This window comes from Hydra viridissima, unplaced genomic scaffold, assembly GCF_058129835.1.
Source record: "Hydra viridissima isolate aposymbiotic clone 2 unplaced genomic scaffold, HvirCarnegie_v1 scaffold_1, whole genome shotgun sequence".
Taxonomy (NCBI): domain Eukaryota; kingdom Metazoa; phylum Cnidaria; class Hydrozoa; order Anthoathecata; family Hydridae; genus Hydra; species Hydra viridissima.
The window spans coordinates 3,215,829-3,233,861 of NW_028324300.1; the positions used below are offsets into that span (position 1 = coordinate 3,215,829).

General features: G+C 28.5%; 3 protein-coding genes across 3 annotated transcripts; 1 reads left to right on the forward strand and 2 right to left on the reverse strand.

Annotated features, from left to right (window-relative positions):
- The first annotated feature begins 66 nt into the window (after positions 1 to 66).
- Positions 67 to 3,551, forward strand: LOC145187490 (large ribosomal subunit protein eL36-like). The gene is made up of 4 exons (XM_080063896.2): positions 67 to 161; positions 791 to 882; positions 3,214 to 3,348; positions 3,457 to 3,551. The coding sequence occupies exons 2-4, from the start codon at positions 793 to 795 to the stop codon at positions 3,529 to 3,531; spliced, it is 300 nt and encodes a 99-aa protein (XP_079920022.1). The 5' UTR covers positions 67 to 161; positions 791 to 792; the 3' UTR covers positions 3,532 to 3,551.
- A 2,961-nt stretch (positions 3,552 to 6,512) lies between these two features.
- Positions 6,513 to 9,397, reverse strand: LOC145187669 (alpha-ketoglutarate dehydrogenase component 4-like). The gene is made up of 3 exons (XM_090094634.1): positions 9,023 to 9,397; positions 8,273 to 8,505; positions 6,513 to 7,728 (listed from the first exon to the last, which is right to left on the reverse strand). The coding sequence occupies exons 1-3, from the start codon at positions 9,162 to 9,164 to the stop codon at positions 7,708 to 7,710; spliced, it is 396 nt and encodes a 131-aa protein (XP_089950760.1). The 5' UTR covers positions 9,165 to 9,397; the 3' UTR covers positions 6,513 to 7,707.
- Positions 9,398 to 12,818: 3,421 nt separating this feature from the next.
- LOC145187561 (uncharacterized) lies at positions 12,819 to 18,011 on the reverse strand. Its single transcript, XM_090094575.1, has 10 exons — positions 17,279 to 18,011; positions 15,767 to 15,957; positions 14,455 to 14,537; positions 14,277 to 14,339; positions 14,125 to 14,194; positions 13,740 to 13,888; positions 13,615 to 13,662; positions 13,332 to 13,437; positions 13,096 to 13,137; positions 12,819 to 13,013 (listed from the first exon to the last, which is right to left on the reverse strand). Exons 1-10 carry the CDS (start codon positions 17,359 to 17,361, stop codon positions 12,940 to 12,942), a joined length of 909 nt encoding a protein of 302 aa, XP_089950701.1. The 5' UTR covers positions 17,362 to 18,011; the 3' UTR covers positions 12,819 to 12,939.
- Positions 18,012 to 18,033: the final 22 nt, after the last annotated feature.

Sequence of the window (18,033 nt, forward strand, 5' to 3'; positions counted from 1 at the left end):
TTAAATAAATAAAATAAGTTAAAATCAAATTACATTTTGTTTGACAAACTTCTAAATTAGTAATTATGTCTCAATATGTCATTTTGTTATTTTGACTATTATTTAAAAGAAAACATTTTGCATACCAGATCGACGAAAGACCTTTTTGACGGAAGGAATCGGTTAGTTAACAATGTGTTATCAATGGCTTTAAAATATATCTTAATTTATCTATGTAATCATATATATGAAAAACTTTTATTTTAAATTCCCTGATGTTATTTGATGTTAACATATTTATTTTTACTATTATGTAATGTTCATCTTTGACCAGTCCAAGTATCTATTGTGTGAAAAAAGTTCAACTGCAATTATAAATTAGTAGAAATTATTGTTGATTTCGAAAAGTTTCGTGACTTAGTTTAATGAATTCTGAAATACTCTTCAAGTATATCCCTCGTCTTTTTAAAGTGTTATTATTACTTCGAAAGTAATTTTTTAAAATTATTTGTGTGTCTAAATAAAACTTCTTTAGAAAGATTGTTTAGATGTTATAAATGAAGTTATACACCTCTCACTTATAGTTATTGCTATAGTTGGTCACTAAATTTGAATAACACATACATCTCATCTTCATCTAGTTAATGAAATTAAGTTATATTTTAGTAAAACATTTAAGTAGAGTTGCAGTTACTATCAGTTGATGTTCAAATGCATTACATGCTTTAAACTCACAAATCTTTATGTATTAGCATTTTTACTTTTACACTTGTAATTTATGTGAGTATAAACTATTAATATTTCTTTTCAGAAATGGCTCCTGTAGAGATAGCTGTTGGTTTAAACAAAGGTCATAAGACCACAAAAAATACATCCAAACCAAAGCCATCAAGAAGGAAGGGAGTAAGTTAACTTTTTTTTTTTTAAAAATACAAATAGTAATATCCTCCATTGTTTTACTTACTCTAGCTGATATATAAATAAAAATGTAAGAAAAAAAACTAACCACTTAAATGTAAATTCTTAACCTAAAGATTGTCTTAACTGCTCTAAGATTTTTTAAAATTTTTATACAAAACTTAAGTATGAGATTTTTCTATTTTGTAACAATCTTTTTTCTTTCTTTTTTTTTTCTTTTCAAATTAACTAAATATTTATATAGTTTTCAAGTAAATTTTTAGCTAATAGATTCTTTTAAGCTAATAGTTCTTTTGCAAGGATAGGCTATACTCTAAAATTATTAAGTAAAAATTATTTTTTAGCATACTATTTCATATATATATTTACATTTGTGATCAAATTTAGAGACCAATTAATAGGTCTTTCTGTAAGTACTAAAGTTAACAACACTGATTGGCAATGTTTTTTGTCTGATTTAAACAAAAAAAAAAAGTGAATTATTTCTTGATATAATTAAAGTTATATTTCTTGTTTATCTCTTGATAATTAAATATGATGAATCCAAGTACTTTCGTTCTTCTGATTTTCTATGAAGTAACTTTGATTCTGATTTTGTTTTAAAGTAGATATTAATGAAACGAAATTATTATCTAATTGATGTAGTGTTTTTGATTTGAAAGCCATGTTAAAGACTGTCAAGAATGTAAGGATCTAGAGGGTCTTTGAAATATCTCAAGAAACACTTAACTGATATTTAAATTCTTTTTTTTTTTTTTTTTTTTTTTTATTGTTCTTAAGTAAAATTATCTCCTTTTTAAATAATAAAACAGTAGCTCAAAAAAAGTTCATTGTAAACAGAAAATGTATTTGCAGTGATGAAACTCATTTTGGGCAAGTAGCTTAAAAGTTATAATATTCCAATTAATATGCTTACAAAATAGTATGAAATTCAGAGGAAAATTTTCAGTCATTATCAAATCGTGGAGTTAAGGTCACAGATTGGAAAGAAAGTCAAGAAATAAAAATAGGTCCATCAAATTTAAAGCTTGGTCAAAAATTATCAGGGGGATTGATGCAAATCCAGTTTACTCTGTTTGGTGGTGTTCATAAGTCAATAATCTAATAACTCAAAAAATGTTATGACTGGAAGAGATAGAGGAAGCAGATATTTCCTGGAAGATCCCAAACAGCAATTCAGCTAAGACTAAAATGTAGGGAAAAACTGCTATGAGAAAAGTTTTAAGGAAATCAAAAGTGCATTATAATGGATGATTAAATCTACTACAAACTTGCCCTTCATCACTTTCAAGCATTTTAATAAAATCCCAGTAGGAGCAAATGGTTTCTAAAACCAATTAAAGCCAAAAAAGGTTTGGCAAGAAAATTATGGTTTGGTTAGCCATCCATTCATGTGGTCTTAAAACTCAGACATTTTTCATGATCTCTGAAGTTTACATAAAAGCAACCTATGCATATGATCCAAAACCATGATCTGACCATCTTCTAACATGATCTTGTAGCTTGCATTATTTAAGAATTGTAACTGAAAGGTACCAACAAAATGGCATCAATTTTGTTCCACAAAAAACCTGAACCAGCAAATGTGCCACAAATTGTGAAATTGAAAAGTTTTGGACAAACATAAAATATAAGCTGTGAGTTGAGTAAGGCCAATTTGCAGCAGACAATCAATTCTGTCAAATTTGGAATGTGGCATCACAAAATTTTACAAAAGTTGTCGTCTAAAAGCTCATGTGAGGTGTCTGTTAAATTACTTATCTCCAACACAATAGAGCTTTTAGAAAATATCAGTGAGATGATGTTTTCTAAAAGCTCTGTTTGTAATTTGGAGATAAATTTGTCCTAAAACCAAAAAATTATCAAAATCAGTTGTTTATTGAAATATTTCAAAAACCCTATGGTTCATTATCATTCCATACAGTCTTTAGACTTCACCTTATAAAATGGAACTAAGATACTCTTTCATGATAAAACTTCCATCCATTTGCTAAATTTTAATTTAATTTCACTATAAGCTTGTCCTACCATTTTCACATTTATTTGCAAATAAAATAGAGCAAGATGATGATTTCAAAAACTTTCGTTCTTCTGATTTTTTATGGAGATATGTTTTTGATTCTGATTGCTACTTAGCACTTTTGTATAGTGGTGTAAACACTAATTAACAGAGTGGCATGGAAGATTCAGGAAATTTTAGTTTTAGCATTTTATGCATTAAGTTAAACAAATTTAAGGAAAAAATCAGGGAGTTTATTCAAAATCACCCTGTTATACCCTAAATAATTTTCTCATTTCTTTGTTGTTGTTTTTTAGCACTTGAATAAACATGTCAAGTTTATCCGGGATATTATGCAAGAAGTTTGTGGACTTGCTCCATATGAAAAGCGAGCTATTGAGTTGCTAAAGATTAATAAAGATAAACGTTGTCTAAAGTTTGTTAAAAAGAGGGTAGGTTTATAATAAATTTAAATTAAAAATATAACTTGCTCTGAAAACTACTGGTGTCAACATTCTGTGGGAAAAAACCTACTACAACTAATTTTTTTTTGTTTTTAGCTCGGTACACACAGTCGTGGAAAGAGAAAGCGAGATGATCTTGCCCGCATTAACAAGCAGATGAGAAAAAAATAAATAAATTTCTTCTAATTAAATCTTCTTTTTAAGCAATTTAAGTTTCAAGTTAAGGGATAGCGTTTAGTGTGCATAAATGCTAAGCTAACGTTAAAATAGTCTGTCAGTCAATCCGGATCTCACCAGTTTTTATGCAATTTTTTTTAAATTAAACTTTGGGAAATCTTTGAAAACAAATAAAAGAATAAATAAAATTAAAGTAGGTAAAATGTAAGAGGCCTGCATTTAAAATCTAAAAATTGGTGTTTAATCTTGCTCAAATCTACAGGTACAGCATCTTACAATCTTCTCATTGCAATTGTAGAAGTTTTACGCGTCAGTTGAAGCCTTGGGGTACCTTCTATGACTTTAGTAATTTAAAACATGGCTCTGCAATGATATCTTTATATCACCTCACATGCTCACCCATAACCATCCAACCACAAAGACATCACATTACTCGAAGTTTATAAATCGCGATATTATTTCATGTCTAACTTCGAGACGACTGTAAAGTAAAATTTCTGGTTACTGAGAGGAATCTAAAGTAAATAAACAAAAGTTTAAAATTTAAGTCAAAAATACTTCTCGCAGAAGCGGTAACACGAAAAGTTATAATCAATTAAGTAAATACAACAAATGCAATACACCAAAAATTAAATGGTGTTGCTAGTTAATTTGAGCGAGGACGTTTCTATGAATAAAAAAAACTTTTCGCAACACTAAATTAAGAAACACGCGTTGTGGCCTAATGTCCTAAGACTAATCGTTTCATTGAGTTGCCACTTACACAAAGTTCTGTTTAATAACTATCTGCTCAGAATTTGCTATTCTGATATTGATCTAATGACCTCGTCCTAACAGAAGCATTTAAAGACTAAAAACTTAGTTCTTAAAATGCGAATTAGAGCTATAGGGAAATATTAATTTAAACTAAATTTTAACTAAACGAAAAATAGTCAGATCGATCCCATCAAACTTTTTAATAGAAAGATTTCAATATTCTTAACGCATCAAAAAATGTTAATAGTGCGGATGAGATTTTCACCAAGCTATGAAACTAATTTTGTAACAAAGAATTTAAAGGTTTCTGAAATAATTCTCTGTGAATAAGACAAAACAAAATTCAACCTGAAGTAACTTTCTCTCTTTGTAAATATCTATTGAAACAAGATGTAAATATCTATCTATTGAAACAAGACATCTCTTTTTAAGTCATTCCGAGACTAGTCTCGTTTCTTTTTTATATCACAATTTTATTGCTTAACATACGAAGCCAAACCAATTTTTTTCTTGCATATCTCTATCATCTCGCCGAAATGTAGCATAAAAATACTATTTGTTTCGAGACGCAAGCTTTTACCGCCTAAAAAGGATTCTGAAGACAGCAGGTTTATAATTTGAACTAAAAATAAAAAAACGTAAAATTATCTCGAGCTACTCATTTTTTAACAGACTGCATCCACAGGAAATAGGCGAAGAGCAACCAGTTGGTTTTGAAAATGAGAAAAAAAAAAAAGAGATTGCACTTGCTGCAAATCAAACATTAAAAGTTGAAGATAAGTTTATATTAGAAGAATTTCCTTTACTGCCTCATAAGATTGAACATGAAACTAACCACTTAGATGAGATAGAATCTAAGAGTTTGGAGAAAGAGATAAGTTTATTTGGAGCTTCCCGTGCAAGGCCAAAAAATCTTTATAAAGTTTTCAAAGCCTTACCAATAATTAAAACAACATAGAACAAGCTTTTGTTTGTCGCAGCTATTGTTTTTCACAAAAATAAGATATAGAGTGGGAGATAATACCCGCGAGAGGTTTTCTTTAAGGTTTATGGAAACTCTAAGGAGAATCATCAAATTGCTATACTAATCGCAATTTAGTAATTTCCCATTACAACAGATGAAACATTCAAAATTGAAGAAAAAAAAGTTTGTTTATTGATTCAAAAGACAGAACATGAAGCAAGCCAAAGTTGTACTACTTTTTTTAAAAGTTGTAAAAGTTTTTCATTATATTCTGTTCAAAAAAATTGTTGTTGTTTTTTTGTAAATCTAAATGACTAAGTTCACGCCTCCCCCCCCCCCCCCCAACAACTAATTAATAGTATATCTTGGTTGCTACAAAATTGAAAAAAATTATCTGATAAGATTGTCCAGGTAATCCTGGATAAATTTAAAATGAGCAATTACCCGGGTAAATTTTTCTGCCAGGTAACCAAAACACTGAATAAATTTTAAAAATTTTAAACTTCCCACGTTTTCTTAACAGAATTCTACATAAATAGAAAACCAAAAAAATAAATAAATGACTCAAATCCAGTCTTTTCTTTACCCTGTAGATGCATAGGATGTTTAAACTATTATTTTTGAAATTAGGACTTGAAAAGGTTTATAAAACCGTTTAATGTAAACCGATTTAAAGATTTCTTTTTAAAGTTAAAAGTTGAAAAATTATCAATCTTACAACGACGAAGGTAATAAAAAAATGAATTACTGATCAAAGACGTTTAATTACAATGTAAGTAGTTTTGTAAGTAGTAAGAATTAATCCAAACGCTGCACAGTATTAATTTCTGGGTCGCATATTAAGAATTTAAAAACCCATTAAAAAAGACATCTTAAAGGATTTGGGTTAAAGAAAGTCGAGAATGAAATTGGAGAAAAATTTAGAAACTTAGTAATTTCACATCAAAGACTAAAAAAAGAAGTAATAAAATTTATATTAGAACCTCGAAAGATAATTACAAATAGAAAAATTAATCTACAAATTTGAAAGGGAAAACAGAATTGTACACTTTGGTAATGTTGGAACTTACGTAACATTCAACTGCTGTTGATGATATAGAAGTTAGAGAGCCTATATACTCAGAGAGCGGATATACGGAAAACGGCGGCCATGTTTTTGCAAAACTAGTGTACGATCACACCTATGTCCGCTCTCTGAGTATATAGGTTCTTTAATAGAAGTAAATATACAAAAAAAAGTTTTAAAAAGTGCCAACTATTTACTTTAGACAAAAATTATGATGAAAGGATGAAAAAGTTTCACATGTAAGCTATGCTTAGGTACGCATGAGTCATCTTTAATTATGAATCATGCTTCGGAAGAGGGAAAGAATGAAAATGATAACTACCGTTGAATTTAAAATTAGCAGAGCGGTGTAACGTAACGTCCTACTTTAGTTAACGAGCTGATTTTTTAAGATGCGATTGAAGATGCGATTACCACTGAAGTTTTGATTGTTTTATGTATAGTTTTTTCTGTTAATCGATCACTAAGAATAAAATGAAAATTTCAAGCAAATCTCATCTGAAGATTTTCATTGTTATCCAAATATTGGGGCACACAATAGACTTTTTGTGGGTTCTTCCTATCAAAACAGACCTCGATATTTGTTTTGGGTTTAAATCTCATGTAGTCTGTTACAACTGACCCATGATTTTCGCATAGAAAAATTGCGACTCACTTGAGCTATGAGGAAATGTAGATAATTTCACAAACTCTGACATTTAAAACGATCAGATTTATTGATCGCTTCGTAATATCGCTGTTTTTTTAGGCCTTTTTATCCTGTTATTTGGAAATAATTTATCAACATTATTCGACTTTTCAATTTTTTAAAGCCTTGAGTTCAAAATTTGTATTTCTGCATAAATGAACTACGTAAGTCAGTAATACCCTCTTTTTTTAAAACTCACTAAATGGATTTATTCGAAAGAGCTAATCGTAAATAGTTTATCAAAAAAAAGTGCACAATAAAATTTTTTGTAGCTCCCTTAATCGGTGAGGCCTCCCCAGTTTGTCCCCTGACTTGTAAAAACTCCTATTTTCAGTGATTTTCATAGATAGACAAATTATACACCAATAAAAAGAGGATAGAATATTGCCTAAGAAAAACCTAAAATTAACTTTTTCAAATTATAGTCCACATTTAGTAATTTTTTATATAAATTATTAGAATCACCATAATTTTTTTTATAGAACTAAACAAGTAGAAAATAAAAAAAAAAAAAAAAAAGGAAAAAAGGGGAATATCATTCTAATGATGACTTTTAGCCTGACTTGGCAGATTCACATTACGCCAAACCCTGCATTGAGTGCATGAATAAAAAAACATCAAACTCGATTTAAAACTCTGAACATGCCGTCCACTTGAAGACCTTGGAGAAAAGCATGGTTTACAAGAATAACTGGATTAACGGTCTGGTCCACCTCTCTGAAAAATGGGTACAGAAATTTAATTATAAAAACACTCAAAACAACTTAGCAAAAACTGCTTTTGTATTTAGTATCATTGACATTCTTGTGTACAAGGTGAAGCGAAACAAGTATACATAAAATTGAACTTAAAGAATTATTTTCTTTGTAATTTTATTGTATTTAAGAAAAGTAAATATCACTTTCTTATTGGATCTTCTTTTTTCTTTTATGATTATTTTTTTTTAAATGTTGAAAAGATAACCTTAAGACACTGATATGAGTGACAGATCAGTTTGATGAATGGTTAAAACAGAGCTCAATCTTATGAACTATAAACAATGTTTAATGTTTAATGTTTCTGTTGATGCAAAAGTTTAGTTTAAAAAATAAATTGCATAAACTTATTTCAACACCTTGTACATATAGCATTGTTAAGGTAAAATTCAGTTTAAAGAGAATTAACTTACAAATAAACTAACAAACTTAGCAAGAATATTAACATAAAAAAAAAAAAAAAACAAGAAATATATACATTTCATAACTAACAACTTTATACATACCATAATATATTCTATTTCTTCATTGCTGATTAAGGGACGTTTGTATTTTAAGGGTAGATAATCAGTAATATAGATTGCTGACCCATCTGACTTGTAAATTGTTTCTCCTGGAGTTGCTGATTCAGGGGAGATGCTCTTTTGTTTAGCTTTAAACTTTTGAGACAATAAAGGGCTGTTTGTATGAAGATTCAAGTCAGGCACCTCAACTTGAAGAACTTCTTCTTTAATCGAATCTATAGATAAATGTATTATTTTTAAATTATCTTCCAAAAATGATAGATTAATATATGCATTTTCAAACTAAACTTTTTCTTTTTCATTTATATATATTTTCTTTTGTGTTATAGTAATAACTTTAAAGATTTAGTTTAAGTCAATAGTTAAAAAAATAAAGGTAAATGAAAAAAAGTTCTTTGTGCTAAAGAGAGCTTTTGATCAATTAAACTTTTAGATTCAACATTATAAATATTTCAATAAATAGATCTAATGTAAGTAAACAGTGACTTTACATAAAACTAGTAAAAGAGGTATCTTTATATTGTAAAAAATTTTGCAGATAATACATAAAACATTAAAAAATATATTTTAAGAAATGTTGAGATGAAACATAAAAATATGAAATCAAAAAAGAACAGCAATACAAAGCAGTAGCTCTGAAAGAAGACATTCAAATGTATCTAGCTACATGCGAACTACCACAACGTATTTATGGACAAATGATATAAAGTGATTTGTTAAAAAAATTAATACATCTTTTATCTATACTCGGTCTTTTCGGAAAAGCTATCAGTGGGTTTCTTGATTCAGTAAGTGTTCTAAAGTTGCAAACTCCACAGAATAATTTATTTTTGAAACCAAATACAGTGGTTTGAATACTCCTGACTACCGCCATTTTGATAGTGGTTCAAAATTACAAAAACGATTTTATCAGAGAAATGTCGAGAACTGTTTTTTCCAACTCAATAACTAAATCTGATTATTAGATTTCGAAACAAGTCATCATTTTAATTTTCTAAACCCAGCACAATGCTCACTTGTCATTTTGAAGATATTTTTACCAAGTTAACTCACTTTTTACAGAACGATAAGCAATCAGGAGGAGCGTACTTGTCTTGTGTGAGTCACAATTTGGAAAATTTATCGACCTATTTGTTATCGGTAAACTTATGTAAACTTACCATCCATAATTTTTCAAATGACACTACTTTTAAATATTTTATTAACAAATAAGAGGAAAAGTTAAAAAAGAAAATCACTTAAGATATATATGCTCTATTACTATCAGTTAAAGTTACATGGAAATAAATCATTAAATTAATGGATTTATAATTTGAGCGACAACAACCGCTTACATATTCGTGGATATTCTGCATAACAAACTTTCCGATGTTTGAAAGTTTATGCCACTTATTATTAAGTTTTTTCCAAACATCTTTTTTATTCTTTATTATTTTTTGACATTTCTGTCTAATAAAATTCTGCCTCATAAAAGTTTAATAGGAGAAAAATCGGATGCTTAGGGAGGCCTTATCCTTCTATCAAATTTTCTTATCATTTTCTAATTCACATTAAGTTTCTAATTCTTATTAAGTTTCGAGGAATGCTCTTGTCATTCCGTTTATTTTAACAATATCGCCAGTATTATTACCACCAAAAAAAAACCCACAACATGACACTACCTCCAAATTGTATTACATTTAGCGACACACATTGTTTCATGATCCGTTCACCAACTTTTTATTGAACAAATAATTTTCTCATCGAACCAAAAATTTTGAACTTTAACTCGTTTCAGCGATCACTTTTTCATGTTGTTTTGTCAACTGCAGTCCTCTTTTCTTATTTTCTATCAATCTTTTTCAATCTCTTTTCCATCAATGGCTTCTCCACTGTTGTCACAAATATTGGATTTTCTCGAGAACTATTCATACTACTTGTAATTTCTGAGTCAGTTGTCTATTTCTTTTACTAGTGGTAGAAATGTCATCTGTAGTGATTTTCGCGGAAACGGTAATCAACTATAAAACTGTTTAAACTAAACTGCAAGCAAAAAATATATATTTTGACATCTTCAATTAAACATATAGTTTTATATCTTTGATAAGGTATCTATTTCTGTCATAGGCGACGACAACGAAAACTGTTTGTTACATTGTACTATTTGTCTTCATAAATCTTAATAAGTAATAACGTATATTTAGTTAGAACTTATAATAATTTTTAATTTGATAAATAGTTAGACATATGGATAAATTAACATTTAGCAAACTCATTTTAAAAAACGATGATAGTATAAGTTATGTCGAGAATCCGGGAGCCAGCGATTTATGGTCGTCTTTCTTAAAGATGAATGTTAACAACGTCTTTAGTGAGTACGTTCTTTTGTCGAAGTGTGAAACTCAAATGGAAATCTCGAGATGGTACGAGCAGTTTGAAAACTCACGTAAAATTTTGTGTGGGGAAAACAGAATCGCCGAAAATAACCAGGTTTGTAGTGTCTTCATCTGAAACTATTAAAAAGATTAAGAACCGAAAAAACTGATCTTGTTAATGTGATTTCGAATATGTATGCTATTGACATTTCGTATTCATATTGACATTGTCTATTCTCAATAGTCGAAAGAATTGGTTTTTGAAAATTTGCAAAGAATTTAACAGTAATAGGAGCTAAACATGAGAATGTTTCTACTGATGACCTTCTTCCTTCTGCCCGAACTATTTCTCATGTTTATAGTGTGGCAGAAAAGAAGCGAGCTAAAAAGGTGTTCGAGAAGCAGAAACATTTTGGTGTAACGACTGATTTGTGGACACACGAACAGACAACAATGCCATACATTTTGCTGTAACGACTTATTTGTGGACACACGAACAGACAACAATGCCATACATTTTGCTGTAACGACTGATTTGTGGACACACGAACAGACAACAATGCCATACATCACGATTACAGTACACTATATCAACGACCAATGGAAATTGTGCTCATTCATCATTGCAACAAGATCAATGGAAGAAAAACACACGTGTGAGATTATTAAAGTCTTTTATTGAAATATACTTGATGATTTACTATATATTCATTCATTTACTTTAAACCAAATGGTTTGATAAACATTTTTTTGTTAAAACCAAATGATTTCATAAATAATTGTGTAGCTTGACAAGTCGATTCTCTTGCCTGCCATCTGTTATTCGTATGAATACACATTTTGTTTATTGTAATAACCTTTCACAAAGCTTTTATCAATTAAAATCTGCTTTCAATGTTATTGTCAATTTAGCCTTATTAATTTCAATGAATGTTTTATTAATATTTTATCATTACTACATTTTATTAATTTCAATGAATGTTTTATTAATATTTTATCATTACCACATTTTAGCTGAGGATATTAAACTCGTTACAAAAAAAGTTCTTGAAGAAATGGGAGCATGGAGATGCGACAATGACTATGTAACTGATAATGGCTCAAATTTTAAAGCTGCTTTTAAAGATCAGGTTTGGATTCCATGTTGTGTGTGCACAACCTAAATTTGTGTGCATAGCCTAGAGGTGAAAGATAACCTCTGCTTCGGTTTTGGAAAATTATTAATCTAAAAACCTTCAAAGAAAATTATTTGATTTGAACGAGACTTTATTGAAAGATGTCATCACGATGTTAACACCATTTGATACTACTACTAAACATCTTATTTGCAGGTATTTGGTTACAGATAGTAATATCATAAAAGAGTTTAAGACACATTTAAATAATGAAGCGTTATTTTTCAATAGATGAGATGCATAGAGCTGCAACTCTTTTGGATCCAAAATTTAAAAGAATTGTAACTAAAATAATGACAAAAGAAGAAATTAAAGAAGTACTGAAAAGTTTAAACAGCAAGATAGATGATTTTCCTCTAGCCAGACTCCAACAATCGCCAAATCGTCAGCCTCCTTTTTTCCAAATCAATTTTACAGTAGGTGAAGCAGAAGTATTATTTAAAACATTTTAAGTTAAATCTTCAAGGGTGTTGATGATCTAATTTAAAGTGTTAAATCTCATGTAGCTATTGAAACTCACGACTCGAATCAAAATATACCTCTTGAGCCTGAAAAAAAAGAGGGAAATACCTAAAGTCAATTTAAGTGATTTTTTTGTGGAATTATTTGGAAGTGAAGAAGCTGCCATCAATAAAGTTGACAGCTACTGGAACAGCACTGGAAGAACACGGTGACTGGATGGGGGAGAAGCAGAAACGATGGGGATGGGGAGAAACCCGATGGAGAAGGAGTGGAGATTAGGAAAATCTCTGTCCCCATGTCACTCTCTAAAAAGAAGCCATATTCTATAGGAGGAAAACAACACTTAATCTAGAAAAAAAAAGATTTGATTTTGGGATTCAGCACTTCGAAGTTGTTTAAAAGCAGCTCAAACATTGTCCACACCAAAATGTCGGCCTGTTTAATGAGACCTCTTTTGTAGTTAAAACGGCATCAAGATATTTTGTAAACATAATATTTAGGTTGCAAGTGAAACAAAAAGAAATAATACAATAGGCCATGAGTGAAGAGAGAATATTTGTTTTCAAAAGAACCTTAAGTTAAAAACTAATTACAATTTAAATAAAAACTCAAAAAAATCTTTGTACAAAGTCAACATTAAGAGTAACAACACAGTTGTTTAAAGCTTCGGTTTGGTCCATGAATTAGAGAAAAAACTGCTCCAACCAGTATCATTGGCTATCAAGTTTGACTCTAAAAAAAGAAAAATTTTCAAAAGAAAAATGTTTGGAATTAAAAAATTTTCAAACAAATGTTTTGGCTTTCAGTTCTTTACCTTTTTTTTTATTCCACTTTTCATCAAATGCTTTTAATTCGTCTGTAACAAATAGGGAAAAAGAAAAAAAAAAACGATTTTAATTCGTCTGTCACAAACAAAGATTCTAAACTTGCAACATTTATTTTGCAATTTACAAAAATAATAGATTCCTAATAAACAAGAAACCTCAAGTTTGTAATTTTGACCACTAGTGAAATAAAGTTCTGAAATTTCTTTAATAGAAACCAATATACCTTCATTCATGTTTATAAAATTTTCTGTTCTAATTTCTTCTCCAGATGGTAATTTTCTATTAATTACCGAATGTGTTTGGTCTCCAATAGATCGGCTAACCACAGTCTAATATCGCAATTAAGAATTTGTTAACATACCGTGTATTAAGCATAAAAAAAATTTTTTTTTAGAAAAGAAATTGAAAAATTCATCTATCTCTCAGAGCGCAAAGTGGTCGGCTGTAAAAAATTTGCAAGAGTGAGTTTAATCGTAACAAACAGGTTGCATATATTGTCTACTTACTTGCTCCGAGCCATCAGACAATTTCTTTGTTGTTTGGGTTTCAATAGACTAAATAAAAAGAATTTCATCTTTTAGGTTTTAAAAACGTAACAAAGAGTATATATATAAAAAAGAAAAGTACATACACCATCAGAATTGATCTTCCTCGTTGTCCTTGAAAAGTTAAATATTTCATGATTTGGTAATGAAAATTCATTAGAAGGATAGCGAGGCATATTTTTACTCAATACGTCATCTAGTGACCTTTTACCGCTTCTTATATCTTGATCGAAGTCTATATGTTAAAAAGAAAAATTAAAGAATTCTGCAACTACAAAACGAAAAACTTTAGAAACTAGTAAAAATACATCTGAAATTGATACTTGTTTTATAAATATTTGAACTTTTGCAGCACCTAATCATAGTGCATTCCTCGGTATAAATCATAAAAATGATTCATAACTGAACATTTTAAATAAATATGGTTGTCAGGTTAAAAGTTTTTTAAAAAAAAAAAAAAAAAAAAAAAACCTTTGTCACAATCTTGCTCTACATTTTTTTCTCCATCAATTTTTTGAAAGAAATCATTTTCAATAGGGAACTGAAAAAAAAAATCATTTTTTTCTTTTAAATACCTTTAAAATTTGAAATTTGTCAAAGATTTTTAAGTAAAATAGACATACTATTGAAGGTAGTTTGCCAGGAAAAAATTTGAAATCACTTTCTTCATCAAATGGAGCAGCTATCTAAAATAAAATTAAAAAAATAATAATAAAAAAATTCTGATGAAAAAGATGATTAAGAGCTAAAATAAAAACAAAAAACATTTAAAAAAACACGAAATCCTGTCGCACAAAATACCTGTGGTCTGTCATTCAACATTTTTTCACGAAGACTTTTAGCTTCACTGTCATCTTCATCATAATTATCATGATTGTCATAACCTTTAACAGAAAATAAAACTACAATACTTGCTCATTATCAAATACTCTTCTTAAATATAAAAGAAACTTAAATTAACTAAAAAAAAAAAAAGAAAGTAATTTAAATATTGCAAAAAAACAAAACTAACAAAAGATAGCAAAAACAAAGTGTTAAATAAGTTTATACTATCATTTAAAAGTATATTTTTGTTTGTAATATGTGTTTACTTATGTACATAAAGTTTACACTATTATATTAGGAAAGGGTATGTTATTTGCCTAAATGCGCAAATGTTGGAAAATCAATAAATGGAAACGGTGTTCTATACAGGTAATGCAAAGGTCTGTAGTAAGTGTCTTCACCATGTTCACTGAAAAGACAGCTAAAACAACAGAGAAAAAAAAAACCAAAAAGAACAATGGTGGTTCGCAAGTTACTCTAGGATGAAATTGATTAGCAAGTGCAAAAATTATATTTAACTAGTGAGAAAAAGCTTTTAAGGACAAACAAGTTTAAAATAATCTCAAATTTATACTATCATTTTATAATATATGTTTACTTATGTACATAAAGAACATGAATTAGATTTGAGAACTGCTATTTTAATTCTACTTATCATTTACATTTATTATCAGTAGCTTTTATTTATAATTAGATTTTAACATTTGAATAACATAAAACTTCACCATTTTGAAAATAGCATTTGAAAGTGCTGCATAAGAAATGTGCAACTTTTTACTAAAATGTTAAAACATAGTTTCATTTTTCTGTGTTGAGTATAACTAAAAATGGTTGTCTACTCTTAGAAATCTATTTATCTTTAATTTTTTGGACATTTACATAATTAGTTTTTTTTAATAATTAAAATCTATGTAACAACTACTTTAAAACAGAAAGTAATTAGGAAAAATATTTAAAAGCTATGAAATTAAATTCAACAGTTTTAGAAAGAATTTGTTTCTGTTTAATAATTAAGCATTAGAATCAAGTCAGAAAAAGATGTATATTTTAGTAAAACAGGAAAATTATCATTCATTGTAATTTTTATTAAGTTCTGAAGATCTACAGATCTAAAGCTCTAAAGATCATGAAACAATTAAAAGCAATACACCATTTGTAAGTGCTTATCTTCCCCAAGTATCTATTTATAATATATGCTCTCATTTAAAGAGAGTTAAATATCATTTAGTCATATTTTCATCCAGCTACCTCACATCTTTCATTTAAGTAAATTAAAAAACTTGCTTACTTGGAAATGATTTGAAAAACTGGTCAGGCTTTATTCCAAAACTGAAAAAGTTTTCAAAAAACCCCTCTATCTCCTCCATTAATTGGTTGCTGCCATGACTGTCTAATCCTTCTGCAGGTAGAGTTATAATATTTATTCCTTCATTTTCATGATTTGATAATATCTCTTTCCGAAGTTCATTTTCAATATTTCTACAGAATAATAAACAAAAGTTCACATCACAAAAACATAAAAAAACATAATAGATAATTAAAATTTTGCATTAAAGGCTGCAAAATCTTTTTGAAAGCTATTTAAATATACTTGAACATAACAAGAGCTGCAAAAAGTTCTTCTTTAGCATTTACCAACCAAGAAACTGGTTTTTTTAATCTTGTATTACAGTATAATCTGGAGTATACTTGATGCTTCTTGATAGTTAGACTACACAAGCACCTCTCTTACTGTTCATAAGCAATCCATTGAAAGCTACTGTTACAGTAACTTTCACAGTTACTGTAACTTTTACAGTTACTGCAACTTTCAATGGATTGCTCATGAACATGCCAGTCAAGTATTTCTATAAAACAGGTAAAATCTTCTTCACTTCCTCAGTCATTATATCCCAGGAAGAAACTTGGTCATAACTTCAGACTAATATTAAATTAGTTGGGCGATATCAAGTGTCTTAGTGATACTAATTACACACTAATCATAAGCTTGATTTCTTGTTTGCTTATTAAACTTCAATTACAGAGAATTTTTCCACATTTCTCCTCTCATCAAAGATAACAAAGATAAAGTCTGCATGATGGATTATGAAAAAATTATTAATTTATCATTCAACATGTCTTTTAATGTAGTTTACGGAAAGCTTGTCAGACATTTTCAAATAGGAAAGAGTTCATTTCCAGATGAGTGGTATAATACAATAGATTGCATAATTCCCTACTTCAATTGTTATTGTTATATTCATGGTCTAACACATGTCTTACCTTGAAAGGTTTGTAATATGTATTCTTTGAAGATGTAAATTTTTATATTTACAGTATTAATTTGACGGGAACAAAATGCATGGCATTTACTGTTCAACTATACTTAACACTGGTAGACAACTGACTTCTCATTATTGATTACATAATAATTAAAGAACACTAAAATTTTAAATAAGCTTGATCAGAAATTTTTTGTGAACTCCACATTTCTCATCAAAACTCACCAATTAAACTTGATAGTTCTTCTGTTTGTCTTACATGTCTGAGCAAATCCCTATCTACTCTATCAAATAAGATTAAAACTTAAAACTAGATGGAAGATGTAGAGTTTAGAGTATAATTCAGAAAATACCATTTTGCAAGTTTAAAGAAATGCAATAAAGCTAACAATAACAGATTTTGCTATTTAAATAAACTGATGTTGGTTGTGGATATCATTAATACTTCAATCGCAAACACATAATTTATATACTTTATTATATTTTATAACAAAATAAAATGCAGATTTTTACAACTATAATCATTTTTTTAAACTTACGCAGGTAAGCGTGAAGGATCCTCATTGTTATAAGTTTGAAATTTATTTTGAAATATATTCTTGAGAATATCAAACACACCCATAATAAATCTAATTATAACATTCTTTAACACTAAAGAAAAAGTAAACTAATTGCATTAAAGACAACCAAAACAATAAAACAACTTAATTATAAAAATTTACAACACGGACAACTTGCAATAAAACTTGAAAAACAAAAAATCAACTGGCAATAAAACTTGCAACACTAAAAAATATCTTGCAACTAAGTTCTATAGCAACATGAATTTTATCTTCTATGACTGAACTGTTTATTATATAGATGGGCTTTATGAAGCAGAAAAATTAGAAATATTAATGTTAATAATATATATGCTTTAGTACTTTTCTGAAAACAATTTTAAAATTGTATTCAATATTTGAAAATGTTTAAATTTTAAGTACATTTTCTTAGAAGCAAAAACAGAATGACAAACTATTAGGAGGTTAACTTAATTTTGAGGGTTTTTTATTATCATAAACAAAATTTTTGTTTCTAAATAATGAAAAATGTATTTAATCAAAATAATTTCTGTCAATTGCAACAACTTTCTCCCATCTTTTTGGCAACATGAGTTAAATTGTAAAAAATATTTTCTGGTTTTTGAGCTATCCAGCATTCAAGCCAATTTTTGGCTTACAAATATAATTGCTCCATCAGATTATAATAAAAATGATAACTGATGGAGCGCTCGTTGTCATTTCGATCAAAATTA

Excerpts from the sequence above, each read along its gene's own strand:
- LOC145187490 (XM_080063896.2), top strand. The coding sequence starts at position 793 with ATGGCTCCTGTAGAGATAGCTGTTGGTTTAAACAAAGGTCATAAGACC. Across the intron at positions 883-3,213 it reads AGCCATCAAGAAGGAAGGGA|CACTTGAATAAACATGTCAA; the intron begins GTAAGTTAACTT and ends GTTGTTTTTTAG. Across the intron at positions 3,349-3,456 it reads TAAAGTTTGTTAAAAAGAGG|CTCGGTACACACAGTCGTGG; the intron begins GTAGGTTTATAA and ends TTTTGTTTTTAG.
- LOC145187669 (XM_090094634.1), bottom strand. The coding sequence starts at position 9,164 with ATGGCGGTAGTCAGGAGTATTCAAACCACTGTATTTGGTTTCAAAAAT. Across the intron at positions 8,506-9,022 it reads ACCGAGTATAGATAAAAGAT|ATTCGATTAAAGAAGAAGTT; the intron begins GTATTAATTTTT and ends ATTTATCTATAG. Across the intron at positions 7,729-8,272 it reads AAGAAATAGAATATATTATG|AGAGGTGGACCAGACCGTTA; the intron begins GTATGTATAAAG and ends CCCATTTTTCAG.
- LOC145187561 (XM_090094575.1), bottom strand. The coding sequence starts at position 17,361 with ATGGGTGTGTTTGATATTCTCAAGAATATATTTCAAAATAAATTTCAA. Across the intron at positions 14,538-15,766 it reads GTTTTTCAAATCATTTCCAA|GTTATGACAATCATGATAAT; the intron begins GTAAGCAAGTTT and ends TTTCTGTTAAAG. Across the intron at positions 13,889-14,124 it reads AGAGCAAGATTGTGACAAAG|ACTTCGATCAAGATATAAGA; the intron begins GTTTTTTTTTTT and ends TTTAACATATAG.